General features: G+C 35.5%; 1 protein-coding gene across 6 annotated transcripts in view; it reads right to left on the minus strand.

Moving 5' to 3' along the window:
• Positions 1–416: 416 nt before the first annotated feature.
• Positions 417–22,294, minus strand: part of EVI5 (ecotropic viral integration site 5) — a 228,920-nt gene continuing 207,042 nt past the window's right edge. For 3 of the 6 annotated variants that reach the window (XM_033114163.1, XM_033114164.1, XM_033114162.1), the window contains one exon: positions 4,316–4,630. In XM_033114163.1, the coding sequence (XP_032970054.1) occupies positions 4,316–4,630 (315 nt within the window). Of the gene's footprint in view, positions 4,631–21,055; positions 21,069–22,294 lie in introns of all 6 variants that reach the window. The other 3 variants (XM_033114166.1, XM_033114165.1, XM_033114161.1) reach the window with 3 other exon arrangements.

The following is a 22,294-nucleotide window of genomic DNA, read 5'->3' on the forward strand; positions in this document are numbered from 1 at the left end:
CAGAAGGCATAATTTTCTTTTTATAATACCCTCTATATGTATATCCAGATTATATATATTCAAATATATTTGTTGAATTAGTTACTAGTTAATTTAATAACCTAAAATACAATGTGAGATGAAAATATTGTCATTGGTATTTTCAAAAAATTAGCATGTTCCTAAAGGGAATAACAAATCTAGATGTGTGGCTTTTCATTAAGTTGAAAAATATCATGTACCAGGCTCTCTGTCTGGCACTTATTTTATGTGGGGGTGGATATGGTCTCCGTACACACTAAACCTCACTAATGAATATCTGATGTTAGGCCAAGCATTTTTTACAGTGTTTTGATGCATCTCCCCTTTAAAGTTGAATATTTTAAGGAAACAAAAATTCTTATAAAATGGAAAATTTTAATTGTTTAAAGCAAAGGCACAAGTAAACATTTCAGATTATCATACAATGTTACAATAAGAAATTCCAACAGTAAAATGAAATACATTATAATTTCGCATCTCTATAGCATGTCTAATGTATTAGTCTATCATCTCTTCTTCGGAGTGAAAGGAAGGGATACGTAGCTCAATGGATGTGATATAAAAAACTTGGATTATAAATAGCATCCACTCCACTTTTAATCAGAAATTTTAATCTCAGTAAATGAATTAAAATTAACTAAAAAAAAGCTTACTGTTTTGTGAATGATAGAGCAGCAGTAACTTTCTCACTAAAGCTCATTATTTTAATAAGGTAAGCCCTTGATTTCTGAAAGGTTAGCTCTCGACATGTGGTACTACAATTAAGCTGGCCATGAAAGGGCTTTACCAAAACACAACTCCTATACTTACTTTATTTTAAATCTGAAAATTATAGTGCATTATGTAAAAGATAAAAAAGAATGAGGAGCCAAATAATTTCTTATGCTATCAGAAATAAAATACTTAAAAACGTCTAGACTTTGTTTTCAATCAAAGGCACTATCTGGAGGATATGTTCAGAGCCAAGAAAGAGTTGAATTTTGTTTCTTCCAAAATAGCCAGCTAGTTAGTTGGGACTTGATGTTCAATTAGTCATCAAACATTGAGTGCCTAATATTTATCAATAAAAGGGGTAGAAATTATGTAAGTTACATATTTGACTTCTTTTTCCAGGCAGATAAAAATTACCACTAACTTTTTAAAAGGCTGTTGAAATATTTTCTTGATTTAAAGGTCTCTGTTTCATCACTACAACGCAATTTCCATTTAATTCAGGTCACTTGTAACGCTCGACTCTCAGCATTTCAACCCATGATGGCAATAATGCCAGGAAGGTAACTGTCCCAAGGGAGTAAGTTCTTTTTTTTTTTATTGTGAATTTTAAAAAATTACTTCATTTACTTATGCCCCACTCCTCAGTATTCCTCAATTCTGTTTATTCCTCAACTTTGTATTTTGTGAATGACACAAAATACCAGAGACTAATTAAAATCTGTCAAGAAAATATTGTCCAATGCCTCAAAGTCTTAATTTGAAGGTAATGGAGTCAAATCAGACCGTAGTATCCAGGAAGGTTTTAAACCTTTCTAAGGAGTATTTGAATTAAAGATCTTGAATGAGAAGATTGTTTCTTGTTTTTCATTGTCCAAACAAATTACAAGAGTATCAACGGATTAAGTTTTACTTACCATGGTTCTTTTAACACCTAAGTCCTAACCAGAAACAGTACTTAGGAAATTCTCTAAGAATACCTTTCCAAGTTTAGAATTCAAACACGATTTAGAAAGATGTTCTGACTTGTAAAATCAAATTGTAACAATGACTTGATGAAGCATGCTCTAACAGTCAGCAATACATAAAGAACACTGCTAGGATTCTGGAATTCTTTCTCCATTTCCGAAGAGACATCTATCCTTCCAAATTTGTCCATGGTGTGTCAAAGAATTCATGATATAAAGTAGCTTGCACACTTCCCATTTTAAATAGTTCTAAGATCCATTAGAAAATTTTAGGTTTATAAACCATTAGCTCAACAGCAAAAACAAATAGTTCAATCTTCTATTGAGGCCAATTGAAATAAACCTAGTTTTTAGAGTATCTAAATCAAGGGTCAGCAAACTTTTGCCTTAAAGAGCCAGATAGTAGATATTTTAGGCTACTCAACTCTGCCACTGTAGCACAAAAGCAGCCACAGACACTGTGTAAACGGATAAACATGGGTATCCAATAAAATTTTATTTATCAACACTGACATTTGAATTTTATATGATTTTCATGTGACACCAAATATTATTCTTTTGATTCTTTTCCATCAAGTATCTGAAAACGTAAAAACCACTCTTATCTTGTGGGTCACATGAAGACGGGCAGCTGGCTGGAATTGGCTGACCGGTGGTCTAGATCACTCAGATTTCTTGATGCGGAGGTCGAAGCAATCATGTGGCCATGCATGAATCATCTCATTTCACTTGGGCATCAACAGCCTCTAGGCTGACAGTAGTGGACCCCAGGAAAAAAAAGAGTATCCCAAAAGCAGCAGTCAGACAATTCTAGGAGTATCTATTTCATAAACTGTGTAGAGTTTATGAGTGTTGATAGTTATATATCTATACACAGATATAGATATATGTATCTATATATATTCAGGAAACACATTTAAATCAAATTTATTAAATCACATTCATTGTCCGCAAAGCAGGGAATTGAGAAATTCATTAGCTGAACCTTTTCAAATGCTTTGGTGTCAGAGAGATCTGAATCAAAATCTTGGCTCTGCTACTTACTAACTTGTGACCACAGGTTACTTAACCAGTAGAATTTAGCCTGGTGCTATGGACACAGCAGGCATGTTTTCAATTTTGTTTCTCAAACAAATAACTACAAAGGGCTTTCTGGAAAAGCCTAGTTCATGGTTTAACTCCTGGTTTTAGACGGCAAACTGTTTTTCTCTCTTACACTCCATTCATTCATATCATTTTTTTTTCTGCATGCTATATATCGTGCAAAATTGTATCTCCATATATACTGAATTCTACTTTCCCCTCTTGTCCCTGAAGGCTATTTTTTTCCATAGGATGCTGATGAAAACGAGAGTGGGAAGCATCCAGTCAATGCATTCTCGCTGTTTTCCCATAGTGCAAGTGTAATTTGAGTGTTTCCTCCAATTTATCAATGATAGGCATTCAGTTTTCTAGGAAAAATAGTCTAGATGATAAAAAAGGAAGAACTGGTAAGATAGAATTTTTATGGCTTTATCTATAGATTAGTTAATAGAGAATCTGAAGATAATGTTCATAGATTATTTGCAGATACAGCTGTTGTATATCGTGGACTTCAGTCCACTGCTTAAATTATACTAAGTAGAATATTAGCACTAAGTAATGTGTGCTATCACCTCTTTAATTATGGAAAATTTATTAGTTACACACACACGAAGTAAAAGATTTCACCAATAGTGTTTCTGAACAAGTATCATTTAAGTTATGAACTCGCTAGTGTTGAATGCTAATCAAAATACTAAAGCTATTAAAATATTAGTGTTTGTTTTTATTTTCAATTTTAACCTATATATTTACAGAAATCCTGTTAGAACTGCCAAAGGCAGTCATTTTGCAACATGTACAGTCTCCATATAAAATGACGTTCAATGTTGGGTGATGGAGATTTATAAATTATGTACAAAAAGACAATATATTTGCAGTTAACCTACTGTTCTGACTGGTAAGCAATATATTGGAAGTGTCATATGGACATAAAAATTAGAAATTCAAACAAAACTTAAAACTCTCAAGCTAGATAACCATTAATTTGTATTTATAAAAGTAAATGGAAAAAAGACACTGTGTTTGGGAACTTTCAGTGGCCCACTAATAAAGCAGTTATTTTAATTGAAAAAAAAAATCCCTAATTCAAAAGCACAAGATAAATCAGATATTTGACTTGGTCAAATGTCTGTAGACAGCTGCCCTGAAAACAAACTGATAAACATAAATATACAATTTGTTTACTGAGCATAAAATATTGCACAAGAGCAGTTTTGTCTGAAGACAATTCAATTTTCCATAGTTCCGAACTTCTAAATGGTTCCCATATATAGATATAATTGCATTTTCTAAACAAGAAACACTAACATTCAGTAATACTGTTAGAACCTTATTTTTCCCATTAACCATATTCCAGTATACTTTATGGCAATGGTAAGTCAGTGGTGAAGATTTGGCAAAGATAAAAAGGCAGATAAGATTGAAAAAAATATATATATGTACATATGAAACAGATATGTTCCAAAAACCCTTAATAATCATATGATAACTGATCCCTTAAAAAAAATCCACAGTCTAGTTCACAGTGATGGTCAGACAGTGGTTGAGTATGACTCTTTCCTTCCTGGGTGCCGCTCCTTTTGAGCCACTCGATCGCTCTCTCTGGTCTCCAGCACACTGTCTTCTGTTTCGCTTTCACTACCATCTGCCACAGTGGGGTCCAAAGACATCGGGCCGGATTTTCTGTGCAAAGGAAAACCAACGCCACTCTCCTGTAGGGAATTATCTAGAAAATCTTCATCAGAGGAATGGAATGATTCATCATCTCCTATTAAATGGTTGACGATGTGGATTCCATCAAAAGGGGGTTGGCCTGAGAAGCCCCTCTGGCCTTTTAGGCACCTGAGCTGTCAAAACAAAATCCAAGTTAATATACTCAACTGGGGAAACAATATACCTCCTGCTGCAAGAAAGCAAGCATTTCATGTTTAAGGAAGACAACACCCTAATGTTTTGCCATTTATAGATATATTAGTAACTATCAGTTTTTGAGTGACTCCTGTGTATTATGTAATGGACACGTAACTTGTTATTTTAATTGAATCATCACAACAGTTTTATATGGTAGACTTTCTTATCTTCATTTCAGAGATTAGGAAAAAGAGACTCAGGCAGAGCAATGTTGCTGAGGACACATAACTAATAGTAAAGTTTAGATTCAAATTGAACCTTCATTTTACTAGAGATAATATAATGAACCCCAGGTATACCCACCACCTAATTTCAACAACTAACACAGCAGGGATAATAATGTTACATTATATCTCTCCAGCTCCTGCATTATTTTGAGGTAAATCTCAGACATCCTGTCAGTTCACCTATAAATACAAGGTGTGCTCAAACAACACGGTGAATGTTTAAGTTAAAAAAAAATTATTACAGTAAAAGACATTGCTATTAATCCCCCTTAAAATACTCCCTTTGAACACAATTATCCCATCATTCTTGCCACTTTCTGAAGCAGTTGTGAAAGTCCTCTTTTGTGAGTGTCTTTAGTTGCACTGTCATGGCTGCCTTGGTGTCGTGAATTGATTCAGAACATTTACCTTTCACGGTCATTTTGACTTTGGGGAAGAGCTAGAAGTCTCCCGGTGCCAGATCCAGTGAATAAGGTGGATGAGGACACACCGTGATGTTTTTATTTGACAGCAATTGCTGCACCAGAAGCGATATGTGACATGGAATGTTGTCATGATGTTGGATGAAATTGTTTGCCCATTTCATGTTAATGCATTGTTTGTGATCCATGATTTACGGCACATTTTAAAACACACCTTCTCTCAATTGTAGCTCACACCCAACTGAATGCACTGAATAAGTTGAAACTTGTCACACACTGTTACTAAGGTTTGATGTGTCTCTTCCCATATTGAAGATCCCTGCCTTTATGTTGGATGGCATTCGGCAACAGAATTCACCGTATTTGTTGATCATTACAAAAAGGCTCTGTGTCACACTTCGCTTCTGGTACAGCAATTTCTGTCAAATAAAAACATTACAGTGTGTCCTCATCCACCTTACTCACCACATCTGACACCAAGAGACCTCTGGCTCTTCCCCAAAGTCAAAATGACCAAGAAAGGTCAACATTTTGAATCGATTCAGGACATTGAGGCAGCCATGACAGCACAACTAATCTCACAAAAGAGGACTTCCAGAACCGCTTCAGAAAGTGGTGAGAATGATGGGATAAGTGTGTTTGAAGTGAGAGGAAGTATTTTGAGGAACATTAATGGTAATGTGTCTTTTACTATAATACATATCTTTTTATTTAAACATTCACCATATTTTTTGATCCCACCTCATATTTCAGTGTGTATCTCTAGAATATACAGACTTAAAGACCATGCTCTGAACTACCACACACACTGTCTTGAGAGCATGTCTCCATAATTCAGTGAATGATGAAAATGATTTACAAATCATCAAAATTTGCTGAGTCTGCATCCTTTTATAATATCCTAAAACCCACCACAGCACTATAACTCAGGGGGGAATGCTTCCCCTGATGGTATTTCCTTCTGCGTGGGGGATGCCAGGACTGTGTGACACTTCTGCCTTCTCTCTCCCCTACTGCTCCCAGGGAGAAGGAGCGACTTCTCTCACGATGGACTAGGGGAGAGGAATGGCATGCATTGCTCAGCTCTTTTCTCTTTCCGTCTTTAGGAACCAGGCTCTGTTTCTCTATCCCAGGAGTTTTACAAGGCCAGATCCTCACGTGGGAAGGGCTGTGGAGAGCAAATGCTCCTGTTACTGGGTGGGCAAGTCTGACTAATTCCAGAGTTCAGTACTGAGAAACCCAGTGTTGTCACATATCTGAACCACATTCTCCAAAACCATTTTGATCAGAATTTAAGGTGATTTCTTTATTATCTGTCACTTCTTCGCCTAAGTTCCTTCAAAATCCACCTGCATAGAGACAACTACTCCCACTGCCATGTAATTAAAACACCAGCCCTGTCCTCCAGAGTTTATGTTTTAAATATAAAAATTGATTTTGACATTGTCACTTGTTTAATTTCTCCAATACACGATGAATTTTATCTTAGAATAAAGCAGAAGAGTTTTTAAACAAAATCCAAAACCACAATAAAAAAATTAACTACCCAAATCTACCTTGACTATCAAGGATTTTGCTGAAATGTACTCTGTATCTCCTAGTCTTATCGTTATTATAATCAACCTTCAATGTTGTGTCTCGGACAAATTCCTGGTCACTGACTATCTTTCAAATCTTGATAAAGGCAATGTGAAATATTCAGGAAATATTACATGCGCTTTCAAAACTAACGGCTCTGAAAGTAAAGACATTACAGCTTTGCCATACACCTCCTAGCTTTCCCTACAGACTTCCAGGAAGACGTGAAGAAACCTTAGGACTTCCCTGCTGGTATGTGACAACAGGAAATAAGAGGGATGCCGGGACCCAGTACAGTGATGTCTGCCTCAGGCAAACTTTCAACCATAAAGAAATTCCTGTGCCCCAGGCCAAGAGAAGCAGATTATAGGGAGGTACAATGATTGAAATAACACCTTTCTCCTCAGCAGAGCAGAAGGGATATCAACTTGGAGTTGAACCTTTAGGGAAAGGGTGCCGAGCACCATACAGACCTCCCATGGTTGTGATACCCACTGCATTACAACTGCCACGTTCTGATGCAACATCCTAGCACCGCATTGCAACACATGATTTACAGCTCCGAGTGTTAAATTATGTCAGTTAATCTCTTCCTTTCTCTCTTTTCCCCAGACCCTTTTGAAGAAATAACATGGAACACGTGTCTTCCTCCTTCCTGGCTGTTATAAAGGAGGAGTACGGCAGAGGAACCACAACTTCCCAGTTTGGAAAGCTGTAGCTTTCCTCTGCTCTAACAACATTTATCGCAGTTAAAACATATCAGATGCTAATGAGTGACCTCAAATATTATATAAAACTAACTATATTTCCTCAATGTCAAAGGAGAAACAATTAACGCTTCTTTATTTGAGAACTGCTAATACGGAAGAAACAGTGAAGGTAAGGGGCTGTTTGGTAAAACTGAAGCTATCCCTTAGTTCTCCCCTGGACCTAGGGGTGTGCCCACTGGTTCTGAGAGGGAGGAGGCCTGTCCAGGCCCCAAAAGTGGACTCTGGGCAAGGAATCCAGGGTACTGAGTACCCAGAGTGTGGTCCAAGAGGGGCTGGACTTCAGGTAGGGATGTCCTCTGGGACTCCAAGTCCTGAGAAGAGGGATTTGGCTGGAAGACCAGAGCTGGGCCCTCTAAAGGGCAAAGTCTTGGTTGCCTGGATCTAAGAGCTACACTGCTTATCCCTATGACCACACTTTTAGGAGCTAATTATACTTAAAAAGCAACAAAAAGCAGTAAATCAACCTTCTCAACCCAGCCCCCTCACAAAAACTCTCAAGGATAGTATCAGTAGCAAACTTACATTAGGGTATCTCAAAATATGGACCACTGATCACCGACAGCAGGATAATAGAAGATGCCTATTAAAAGTATAGACTTGCTCCCCAGATCTAAGGAGTCAAAAAGAGTGAAACCCCAGAATCTACATTTTTTTTTTTACAAGGATTTCAGGAAATTTTGACATACTCAGTTTGATAATCACTGTGGTGTATCCTGTGTTCCAACCAAATGGGGCTGAGTCAGAAAGGAGTTGATTTGCCTGAAATGGAACTCTTTAATTATTCAGGACAAAAGTGCTCCTGAACTATGAAGATCTGCCTTTGTGTGTCTGGTACATAGAAATGGACGCCATCTTTCAGCAGTACAACCAAGCTGTCTGTGCCAACTCCACCATCCTGTAAAGAGCAGTCGGTTTCAATGTCTTCTCCCGAAATTTTCTCCAGTAGGGTCTAGGAATGTCTCTGTTTAACAAAGCTGAATCATTTTGATACACACCCCTGGGAAAGGACCACTGCTCTGGGAAATGTTTTGTTTGTTTTTGACATTTCTTTTGGGTCAAGTGCAGGATCAGGAATCTGACAAAAGCTCCTAACTCTCTGTCTTGAAAGTATACAGACATACCTTAGCATACATACCCTTTTGAGGCCCACTGTCTTTTCTAATTTTTGGCTCAAGACTATAGGAATAACAGCGTCATGACACAACAAAAACTACTTTGTGAAATGACAGTTATACATGCAGATTATGGAAAAGGAAAAAAAAAGTACTGTTTTTCCAGGTGCAATCAGACATAGGTTTTAAAGTCACTGAATATGCCTGGAAGTATTTTTGAGATTCACCAAGGAAACAAGAGGCACCAGGACTCTCTGGAATTGTAAGTAGAGGGATTCTTCTTTGATGACTCTTGACGCCCCACAGAACGGGCTCAGTGAGGTCACCCTACAACGATGTCAGAGCAAACCTACCCAGCCAGTCAGAACTGTCAGCTTTTTAAGTTCTCCAGTCTTAAAGTCTGATTAGAGTCAAATATTACCAGACATTTGAGGAAAGTTCTAAGAGAAGCCAAAAAAAGGGCAACTAGGAAGAATCAGACTATTTGGGGAGAAGAAAAAAAAAATTTATTCTCTCTGAAGATATTGCATCCATGTAAAAAGAACAGGATACTCTAAAGAAAGATTTTAGATACAAAATTATTTGATCTGAAAGACATGAGCTTTGAGACTGAAAAAGCCTATGAAGTATCCAGGACAATGCATTAAAAGTAGACCTATACCATGGTATATCACAATGAAATTTTAGGACCCTGGGAACAAAGAAAAGACTAAAGCATCCAGCTCGAAACAAAAACGTGCTTTATATAAAATATTACGAATCAGAATGGTATCAGACTTCTCAACTTATAGAGCAGTGCCATGACAATTCTGAAAAAAAATAATTTCTAACCTACATTTTTAAAAATTGTAATTATCTTAAAATGTTTTTATACTGAAACAATCAATTATAAGGCTAAAATATGAATTAAAAGCTTCAAAGACAAAACAAAACAAAAAACCCTCTTTGGGTCAATCACAAGAACTAAAATCAGATAAAACCTTTTCACAGTTTATCTCCCCTGAATCATTTTTTCTTTTTCTTTTTTCTTTCAGAAAGGTTAAGTGGTAAGTTCCATAAAAATGAAGTATTTCAAGAAAGAAAAAGACATATTTTGTTTTGGATACGGGAAAACGGAAGTCCAATGCAAAAGTGAGGCAAAGGAATCCCTGAAATGATAAAAACAGTTCCTGAGATAACAGCTGAGCTAGAGACTTAGAGGCATCCAGTCCTCAGTGAAGAAGTGGAGCAGGTCATAGGAAAGGTTTCTTCAAGGAGAAATTAATAGGTGAATAAATTGTTTGAACAGAACAGATTAACATGTAACAAGGGATTTACATGGAACTAGAGAAAAGTTACACAGAAGAAAACACACCTAAGATAAAATGAAAAAACTAAGACAATCATTTGAATAAGTGTATCAGGTAAAATAATCCTGTTAAGACATTGGTTCCTTACAACTGAATGCTATTTGGCAACAGAAAGAAATGAAGTACTGACTGACACATGGATGAACCTCAGAAACATTAAGGTCAGTCACAGAAGCCAGATACAAAAGATGACAATGTTGCATGATTCCATTTACAGGAAATGTCCAGAATAGACTAGTCTATAGAGACAGAAAGTAGATTAGTGGCTGTATAGGACTGGGGGAGAAGGGAGGAAAAAAGGAGTGATTAAAAATGGACATGAGGTTTCTTGTTGGGGTGACAGAAATATTCCAAAAATTAGATTGTGGTAATGGTTGCACAACTCTGTAAATATACTAAAAGCCACTGAATTTTACACTTAAAATGGAAAAACTTTATGATATGTAAATTATATCTCAATAAATGTGTTTAAAATAAACGACTCAGAAAAATAAATTACCCTTCCCCCCAAAAAAAACGCTTCCCTGATAAGACCATCTTGGAAAGTTGTGAAAAACAAGACCTCGGAGGCCTGTCTTCGGTTTCCACTCCAGAGGAGAGGCCTGAGAAGTTGCATACTTAAGAACCTGTATGCTTGATGTTGCATCGTGAATTTATAGAGACCTTATGACAGAAATGTAAACTAATGAAGAGGATCCCCAATACTAATATACCAAATCATTATATACAAAATCATTATAAAGGCATAACTCGCTTTATTGTGCTTTGCTTTGTTGCACTCCACAAATACTGCATGTTTTACAAATGGAAGCTTTGTGGCAACTGCACTGAGCAAGTCTATTGGCACCATTTTTCCAACAGCATTTGCTCACTTGTGTCTATTTCACATTTTGGTAATTCTTGCAATATTTCAAACTTTTTCATTACAGTCCTGTACTGCAACAATAGACTGCATATGTTCCCGTAAGAGAATGGAGCTGAAAAATTCCTGATCACCTATTGGTATTATGGCCATTGTAACATAGCGCAATGCATTACTCATGTATTTGTGGTAATGCTGGTGTACAGTGTTTGTAAAGTCTCTAACAGTGTGAAGTCATGTCCTAGTCTTCATATTCACTCACACCCACTCACTCACTCAGAGCAACTTCCTGTACTGTAAGCTCCATTCATAGTAAGTGCCCTATACAGATGTACCAATTTTTAACTTTTATGTTGTATCTTTACTGTAACTTTTGTTTACATATGTTTAGATACACAGATACTTACCATTATGTTACAATTGCCTACAGTATACAGTACAGTAACATGCTGTACAGCTGTGTGTGCCCTAGGAGCAATATGTTACACTATATCGCCTAGGTGTGCAGTAGGCTGTACCATTTAGGTTTGTGTAAGCGCGCTCTATGATGTTCGCACAATGACAAAACTGCCTAACGACACATTTCTCAGAAGGTTGTTAAGCGATGCATGACTATATTATTATATTCATTATGTGTGATCAGTGATCTTTGATGTTATTATTGTAATTGTTTTGGGGCACCATGAATCATGCTCATATAAGTCAGTGAACTTAACTGATAAGTGTTGTGTGTGTTCTGACGGCTCCACCGACTGGTTGTCCCCCGCCCCCCTCCTCGGGCCTCCCTATTCCCTGAGACACAACAATATTGAACTTAGGCCAATTAATAACCCTACAATGGCCTCTAAGTATTCAAGTAAAAGGAAGAGCTGCACGGTTCTCACTTTAAATCAAAAGCTAGAAATGATTAAGCTTAGTGAGGAAGGCGTGTTGAAAGCTGACACAGGCCTAAAGCTAGGCCTCTTACACCAAAGAGTTAGCCAAGCTGGGAATGCAAAGCAAACGTTCTTGAAGGAAATTAAAAGTGCTATACTCCAGTGAACACATGGATAAGAAAGCGAAACAGCCTTATTGCTGATATAGAGAAAGTTTTAGTGGTCTGGATAGAAGATCAAACCAGCCACAACATTTCCTTAAGCCAAAGCCTAATCCAGAGGAAGGCCCTAACTCTTCAATTCTATGAAGGCTGAGCGAGGTGAGGAAGCTACAGAAGAAAAGTTTGAAGCTATCAGAGGTTGGTTCCATCTCTATAACATAAAAGTACAAGGTAAAGCTGCAAGTGCTGAAGCAGAAGCTGCAGCAAGTTATCCAGAAGATCTAGCTAAGATAATTAATGAAGGTGGCTACACTAAACAACGATTTTCCATGTAGACAATACAGCCTTATGTTGGAAGAAGATGCCATGTAGGAAGGACTTTTATAGCCAGCAAGAGATGCCAAAGTCTGGCTTCAAAGCTTCAAAGGACAGGCTGACTCTCTTGTTAGGGGCTAATGCAGCGGGTGACTTGAAGTTGAAGCCAGTGCTCATGTACCATCCTGAAAATCCTAGGGCATTTAAGTATTATGCTAAATCTACTCTGCCTGTGCTCAGGAAAAAAAATTCCTTTCAAAATATTACTGCTCATTGACAGTACACCTAGTCACCCAAGAGCTCTGATGGAAAGGTACAATGAGATTGCTATTGTTTTCATGCTTGCTAATACAACATCCACCTGCAGTCCACAGATCAAGGAGGAATTTTGACTTTCAAGTCTTATTGAAGAAATACACTTCATAAGGCTATGGCTGCCACAAATAGTGATTCCTCTGATGGATCTGGGCAAAGTAAATTGAAAACCTTCTGGAAAGGATTCACCACTCTAGATGCCATTAAGAACATTCATGATTCATGGGAAGAGGTCAAAATATCAACATTAACAGGAGTTTGGAAGAAGTTGATTCCAAACCTCATGGATGACTTTGAAGGGTTTAAGACTTCAGCGGAGGAAGTAAATACAGATGTGGTGGAAATAGCAAGAGAACTAGAATTGAAAGCGGAGCCTGAAGATGTGCCCGAATTACTGCAATTTATGATAGAACTTCAGTGAACAAGGAGTTGCTTCTTATGGATGAGCAAAGAAAATGGTTTGTTGAGCTAGAATCTATTCCTGAAGATGCTGTGAAGATTAATGAAATGACAGCAAAGGATTTAGAATATTACATAAACTTAGCATGTTTCCCTGAAAATAAGATCTAGCTGGACAATCAGCTTTAATGCGTCTTTTGGAGCAAAAATTAATATAAGATCTGGTCTTATTTTACTATAAGACTGAGTATAATATAATATAATATAATATAATATAATATAATATAATACAATACTAGGTCTTATATTAATTTTTGCTCCAAAAGATGCATTAGAGCTGATTGTCTGGCTAGGTCTTATTTTCAGGGAAACACAGTAGTTGATAAAGCAGTGGCAGGGTTTGAGAGGACTGACTCCAATTCTGCAAAAAGTTTTACTGTGGGTAAAATGCTATCAGCATCGCATGCTACAGAGAGATCGTTCATGAAAGGAAGAGTTAATTGATGTGGCAAACTTGTTGTCTCATTTTAAGAAATTGTCATAGCCACTCCAACCTTTACCAACCACCACCCTACCCTGCTCAGTCAGCAGCCATGAACATCAAGGGAAGACCCTCCACCAGCAAAAGGATTATGACTTGCTGAAGGCTCAGATGATGGTTAGCAATTTTTAGCAATCAAGCATTTTTAAATTAAGGTATGCACATTTTTTTAGACATAATGTTATTGCACACTCAGTAGACTACAGTATAGTGTAAACATAACTTTTATATACAGTGGGAAACAAAAAAGTCATGTGATGCGCTATATTGTGGTGGTCTGGAATCGAAGCAACAATATGTCCAAGGTATGCCTATATAATATTAGTAGGATGGAGGGACAGAAGGTTTGTGTGTTCATGGTGAGGATGAGCACAGTGAAAAAGAGATAAATCATTTCCCATGTAAAGATGCGAATAGATTATGCCTAGAATGGAAAAATCAAGAATTAACAGCTAAAAGTTGAAAACAGATGCCTCCAAGAAACTGCAAAAGCCACGTCTAAGATAGGCTTTTGCAAAACCCTTTTAACTACTCTTTGACTCTTCAAATTATGTGCATAACTAAAAACTTTTTAAAATTAAAAACACTTCAAAACAATGTTTCAACTAGAATTCAGTAATAAAAAAGGTATAAAGTTAAAAATGGGAAGTCCTTCCTTGCTTCCTCAGTTCCATTCCTTATAGGTAGCCAGTACTAAGAATTTGGTATTACCAGCTCTAATTTTTAACGTAATTGTGTTAAGTCAAAGTTGTACGAACAAGCCAGTCTCCCAATTTTCTTTTTGTTTTAGAAGCAGCCTCTCCAACTACGGAACAATATCAAAGACTGATGCAAAATCATAAACAAATATTGTCACAAAATTGTCAATGATTTCTTGTACTTCTTTTTGTATGGGTATTTTCACAGAGAACTTAAAGGCATAAAAAGCTACTGTATGGCAAAAAAAAGTCTTTAGCACAATTCTAGTTTTGTCATGTACTTATTATATATGCAACGTGAAATAAGGCAATTTAGAAAATAAATTCCACAATCCTGAGATAATCCAATTAATTTTAATGTATCTTTCAAGATGATTTTTCTAATCTTTTATACTTTTCAAAAATGAATTGGCCACTACACATAGTTTTAGACGCTGCTTTTTCACTTAACAACATCATTCATTCTGTGTTTCCCCGAAAATAAGACCTAGCCGGACGATCAGCTCTAATGCATCTTTTGGAGCAAAAATTAATATGAGACCCAGTATTATATTATATTATATTATATTATATTAAATTAAATTAAATTATATTATATTATATTATATTATATTATATTATATTATATTATATTATATTATATTATATTATATTATATTACATTATACTCAGTCTTATAGTAAAATAAGACCGGGTTTCATATTAATTTTTGCTCCAAAAGATGCATTAGAGCTGATTGTCCGGTTAGGTCTTTATTTTCGGGGAAACATGGTTATTCTCGGTGTAATAATTCTTTAATGGTTACATGGTATCTCATTTAGAAATGTGCTATAATCTGTTTAACCAATCCTCTTGTTGGGAAGTTTAGGTTTTCTTTGCCTCACTGTTATAAATAGCACTGCCACGAACATTTTTGAACACACAGTTCTGCAGGGTGGCCTGATTATTTCTTATAGCTGGGAGTACAAAATATAGTGCAAAGTTTCAACATTCTTAAGAGCCTTGATGTCTATAGTTAAGCTGTCCTCCAGAAAGGTGGTAGGAATTTACATCCTCAAAACACTGCCTGAAAAGTTTGGGTTTCTCTACACATTTTTCCCCCATTTTTGTTACCTGAAACTTTTTATTATGGAATATTTTTTAAAATACAGAGAATAATTCAGTAGACACCTATGTTGTCATCACTCAGCTGTAATAAAAATCAAATTATGGCCACTTTTGTTTCAACATAGCACCCTGTCCTTCCAACCCTGGAACATTTGGAAGCAAATTAAAAAAGGATTATATTAGGTTGGTGCAAAAGTAACTGCGGTTTTTGCAGTTATTTTTAACCTTTTAAACTACAATTACTTTTGCACCAACATAATAAAATAACTTTGGCCTGTTGAACTAGAAGATCTTTTAGAAAAATATAATACATAATCTAATACTGTCCTTCAGATTGTTTTATCCTCTAACAGGAATATGTAATGAAGTAACAAACCTGTTGTGTCATAAAATGTTTCCCTCTAATGAATGTCTTCTAGTTTCTATAACATTTAAAAGTAACTTATTTTAAGTATTAATTAGATTTGGCACTTTCCAAACATCAGCTACAAGAGCTACAACTACCAGAGAGATGATTTCCCTGGCTATTCCACTAAGTAATTGCTCTGAAGTCTGTACTTCTTTGAGAATGTTGGTGAGGTTAAGAATACCCTTCTGATTTCCTAATTCTCTAGATTAATAACTAATAAATATTGTTATGTGTTAGAACCACACTGGGTTTACTATTTTCAAAAAATATATATTCCTGAACTCTACTCTTAGACATTTGGATTCAGTAGGTGGGGCTCAGGCATCTGTATTTTAAACAAGTATCCTAGGTGATTCTGAAGAGGGTGATCAACAGATCTCATTTTGAGAAACACTCTCTAAATAGATCATATTTAGAATTCACTCCTTTAGGATCATGTTAAGAAAATCTGGCAAGGGTAAATAAATTTGGACTTAAGGATTTCTTGTTAATTTACCACTGCCATCATCACACTGGCCATTGTCACACTTTAAAAATACAATGGCCTAAATATGGACACACAAACCAACTAGGGAAAGAAAGAAAATCAAAGTGTAAAGAACCACATGAGGTTAGTAAACATTTTTAAATATGACCTTTTCTTTGGGGTTTACAGACACCTTCACCATCTAATGTCCAGGTGCCATGTGGTAAGTGTTTCCATGGGCTTCATCACTGAGGAACACCGTCCAATTTTAGACAGCTCGACGTTTCGGTCTATATCCAAGTGAAAGAACGTGTGTGTATAAAATGGAGCCAGAGCCTTTTCTTGTCTTTCTCCTATCAAATGTCAACCTTGAAGTTCAAACTTTATTCCGAGGATTAGCTTTATATCCACGTGATAGACTAATATCTTTTAAGAAATAACATGTCTACCTTTAGGACTAGAGTTCTGGCTTACCAGCCTTGATAGAAAAACTACTTAACACAACAACTCAACGTCATATGAGAGCAACACACATGGATGAGTGTGTGTGTTTGTGGGGGAGCATGAGGAGGTATTCTGTTACAGTAAGACACGATTCAATTTAGAATCAGTGCTGATGTCAATGAGATGCTGATAAAATGCCTCTAATATGCCTTGATGTTTCCTGTCTAGATTAGTAATTTTAGGCTGAATATTTGCTATATAAAATAAAATTAAAAAATTTAATATTAAATTAAAAAAAATTTTATGTTTGGAATTTCAAGTATTAAAAATGATTAGATACCACTGCCAATATTTCAAAAGACACTCCCCATGATTAGCTCATCAGACAGTGGTACTATTACAATCAGTCTACTGCCTCTGTCAGATTTAGGCTCTCTCGGTAGAAAAGTTTAAAACAGTAGAAAAGTTTTACTGTAATTGTGCTCCAGTTTCAGACAGGTCTCAAAGACCATCTCTAGGGAAACTTAGGAGCTTTAAACACACACACACACACACACACACACACACACACACACACACACACACACACACCCCCCCCCAATATACCTTTACTATACCTTTCCTAAGAGCGGAGCCCTTTCCAGGTCTCTGAATAGGGTCCTGGTTTCTCTCCAAATGACTGAGTCTGTATCAATTATTCTTTCTGGTTAGAAAGTATCACATTGTGTCACACATTTGAAAAGCCCCATTAGAGACGAAGTGTGTGCTCTAAGACAGCATAGGAGGTATGGGGAATTGGTAAGAAGTTTAACATTAGGTTGCTAAGGAGATTGGGGGTGGGAGTGGGAGTGATATGGAAGAATCTTAAACGCACATCACTAAGTCAAAGTAGTCAACCTGGAAAGGCTACATACTGCATGATTCCAACTATATGACATTTGGAAAAGGCAAAATTATGGAGACAATAAGTATACCAGTGGTTGCCAGAGGTTCAAAGGGAGAGGAGGAATGAATAGATGGAACATGGGATTGTTAGGCAGTACAACTATTTTGTATGACACTGTAATGGTAGATACATGTCACAATACATTTGTAAAAACCTACAGAACGTACAACACAAAGAGTGAAACCTAATGTCAATATGGACTTGTTAATATCAATACTGGCTCATTAGTTGTAACTTATGTACGACACTAACAGAAGATGCTAGTAAAGGAGAACTAGTAAAGGCACTGAGAATATGTATGTATCTCTGCACTTTCTGTTCAATTTTTCTGTAAACCTAAGGCTATTCCTCAAGATGAAGTCTATCAGTTAAGAAAAATGAGATGTTCTATGGTTTTTCTCTATGACCATAATGCTATAGTGTCAAAACTGCTTCAGACAATTTTGAGAGTATATCTGTTACAAGACAATGTACAGGCTCATGTTTTTTAAAAAGACAAAACAAAGTAAAGCTCACAGATTAACAGGCTGATAAATGTTTACTTATGTGTTTGCCACATAACTACCACCTAGATGAAGATACATAGGATTTCCACTCCCCAGGGGGCTCCCTTGTGTCTTCTCTTCTCCCAGTAATTACCTTACATTCCCTCCACAGTAGCCACTCTTCTGATATGCATCACCACAGAACAGTTGGTTTTCTTTGCCTGTATTTGGACTTCATAGCACAAAAAACAATTTGATATGTATTTCATTTCTGTCTCCTGTTCCTCAACATTACGTCTGTGAGATTCAGCCATGTTGACATGTATGGCAGTAGTTCACTCTTTTTCTGTGTGGTGTAATATACTATTATGTGAATATATCATAATTCATCCATTCTACTGTTAATGGCCATTTGGGTTGTCTCTAGACATTTGGGTTGTCTACATAATGCTGCTATGAACATTCTTAAATATGTTTTTTTTGTGTGTATGAATGTAACTACTAATTTCTTTAGAGTAAATACTCAGGAGTGTAATTGTTGGGTCATAGAAAATGTGGGTGTTAAGCTCTAGTACATATTACCAAAGTGTTGTATTGTAAATTCCTTAATTTTTGCAAGAGAACTTTTGCCTTAACTTCTTCCAGGTTGGTTGTCAAAACAAATTAATAGTCCCTTAACTGACCATTCCGGATAACTTCATTGCAGGTTCTTATTAGAAAATACAACATTGAATTTTCAGCTATCCAATCATGTTAGTGAAGATGTGGAATAGTACACTGGTGGTGGGAGTGTAAACTGGTAAAAGCACTTTTGAAAATGGTTTGGGAGTATTTACTAAAGTTGAACATGTACATACCCTATACCTAGAATAACCATACATTACAGTTTGCTTGGGACAGTCTGGCTTATCCCTGTTATCACAGTGGTTTTTTTAAAATTTTATTTTATTCTGTATATTCTTAATAGTGTCCTATTTTCATTCTCAAAAGTGTCCTGGTATGAACAATAAATTATAATAGTCACCCGGCAATGCACTAAAAAACATTTATAACAGGGTTTATAGCAATTTTATTCATAATAACCTCAAATGGAAATAACCCAAATGTTTATGAACAGTAGAATGAATAAATAAATTAGTATATTCATGCAATGAGATATTATACAGTGACAAAAGTGAATGTCTAGAATACTGCTACATGGAACAACATGGACAAGTCTCTCAGTGTTGAGCAAAAAACGCCAAACACAAAATAATTCATTCTGTATGATTTCATTAGTATAAAGTTAAAAACCAGGCAGACCTAATTTGTGACGTTAGAACTCAGGACAGTGATGAGATGAGAGAGAGTAAGTGAGAGGAATGATGAAGAGACTTCTGAAAAGCTGGCAATGCTCTAGTTCTTGACTTGGGTGGTAGTTAAATAGACATGCTCATTTTTGTGATAATTAATCAAGCTGGACACTCACGATTTGTCTATTAAATAAATAGCCTAAGAAATAATATCTACGGAAGTTGGCTGAAAAGACATGCAATTGCCATTCATTATTCCACTAGTATTTCTAAATTTTACTTTTGGATCTAACCAGACAATCACTAAGTTATATATTTGGACTCCACTGTTTTAGTCCATTATACAATTGCTCTTACAATTGCAATACAATGTTAGGCCATTAGCCTAACACTTTCCTGTTCAATATATTTTCCTGTTCCATATGTAGACCAATAAAAGAAATTTATTTCAAAGTTAAGAAACAGGAAAAGAATAACTGGTTTGGTTTTGTCTTATTAGATGTCATGAATCTTCAATATATTATGCTACCTGCTTTGTGCTAGCTACCAAATATATGGCCCACTTTGATACTATATACATTTTTTGATAAAACTAACTCTGATTTTACTAGATTTTGCCTTAGAACTAATTTTTTTAACTGTTAGATTGACTTACAAAAATGGCACTATCATACAATTCAAAGTCAAATATTAGCAATTTCATTTGGTGTAATTAAGTTAATATTAAGTTATTTTTGCACTATATGCATTCATGCAAAGTCCCTCAAAATATATGGGGAACAAGGCAGGGTATAAATGTAAAAATAAACATTTCCCACTGTGCATATTCAGTTTCATAGTTTCAGTTATTTGTTTAGCTGTATTCCAAGAATAAAGTCATCAATAAAATCTCTCAAATGTGCTTCCAAATTTATTTGTAGCTTGGCCATTTTGATAATAAAGTAGTTATCACCAGAACAAAATCCTCAAATAATCCAATAACAACATAAAAATAAAAAAAAAATTAAAACTGCTTCCTTTACTTTTAAAAGCATTTTTTATTTTCTAGTATTATTTTGATATTTATTGTTTAAAATATTAGCATTTTAATAAACCTTTAAAAATTTTTATAACATTTCAAAAAATCAATAGCCATAAATATTTTCATAAATACTTTAATATACATATTTTATTGACTGACACACACACATATTTATATTTGAGTGTCTTATTTATAGATATGTAAGTTTTTTCCAAATTATATGATTTAACACTGGAATTAAATATTTAAAATCAACCCTTTCTGGAAAAACATGGACTGACTGGTTGCTGTACATATATCCTACCCTCTTCTGTTAGCCCCTGATGGTGGGGACTGGTCCTTAATCATTTTTGTATCCTAGAACTTAGCATTCTGACTTGACAAGAGTTGGAACATAAGAAATGTTGATAAACTACACTGAAAAAATGGCAGGATTCTTGAAAAAAGCCCTTAGGTACTGATTATTCCATCCTTGTAAATACTGAATGAGAATATTAATAAGTAGACAGATGGGAGCACTAATATATATATGTATATACAAGATCCATATAATGTACTGTTTCTTACCTGATGTGGACTGCTTCATCATGTCATGCATTAAGAGACAGAGTGAAAAAAGTGAAAACATGTAGAATGTATTTAAATTAATACTTAAGACATTCTGACATACTCATTACAACTTAAAAAGTTAACAAAATCATAACCTCTCACTATCAACAGAGATGAGATTTTAGGATTTCTCTGCACGTATTAAACAATGCTGACTTAAGAAAGCATTAAGTAATTAGAAAAGGAAAGTGATAAGCTAAGATATTATACAACTTTAAAGAATAAAGCACAAAATGCAGTATAGTTAATAAGAAAACAGGAAACTGTCATGTTCATAGTCTGATGAACGTAGGTTTTGACAGGAAACAGCAGAGTTTCTAACTGCATTATAGTAAAAATTCAAACACTAAGAGAGAGTATTAAAAACTATTACATCTATTTCACATAAAATTATCATTAAAATTTTAAAGTAGGGAGAGCCTGCAAGGATGAATATTCTAAAGCTCCAAAAGACTTCATAATCATTAAGGATACGTAAGCATTTAAATTTTTTTGGTCAGTTTAGCTAAACCACGAAAGGTTAAGATAGAATTTTCTTTTGTAAAACAAAGAAGTGTCATAGTTTTAGAGATTTATAGACTTTAAAATATGACTTCTTAATAAATGATAGAGAAATCTGTGCTAAGAAAAGTTGGTCACCTGAGCAGTGTTCATGTGGACAGAGGCTCTGTGTTTGCTTCTTTTCAGCACATGAGAGAACAGGGCTGAAAAAGTTAGTGTGCTTGAAAAAGTTAGGGTTGATTTTTACAGCTGATTTTAAAGAGACACAAGCTGTTCTTCCTCACTTTTAACATGATGGGGTAACAGAATTAATAACAAACCCTTATATTTACGTGATGCTTTACAGTTAAAAGTACTTCCATGCATATTATATCAAGTGAAAAATTTTTACCCCGTGTGTGATTGGAGGTTGAATTGTGCAGGCAACTACCACTTTCTGAGATTCAAAAGAGTAAGAAGACTGCATTGAATATTTTGAAAGACAATCCACAACAAAGTGGAAAAAAATCATCCACATACCAAAAAAACCCCCTAACCAAATGAACTTTGATCACTACTAGACAGGGTTTAAACCATTGAAGTGAGTCATGTGATACCAAGTGAAGTGCAAAACAGTTGCAGTAAGTTTCCAAGACTGAGTCATATCAGATTATAAAAGCTCCTATTTGTACATGGGGGTTTGTATAATCAATCTGT

This window comes from Rhinolophus ferrumequinum, chromosome 9 (assembly GCF_004115265.2).
Source record: "Rhinolophus ferrumequinum isolate MPI-CBG mRhiFer1 chromosome 9, mRhiFer1_v1.p, whole genome shotgun sequence".
Lineage (NCBI taxonomy): Eukaryota > Metazoa > Chordata > Mammalia > Chiroptera > Rhinolophidae > Rhinolophus > Rhinolophus ferrumequinum.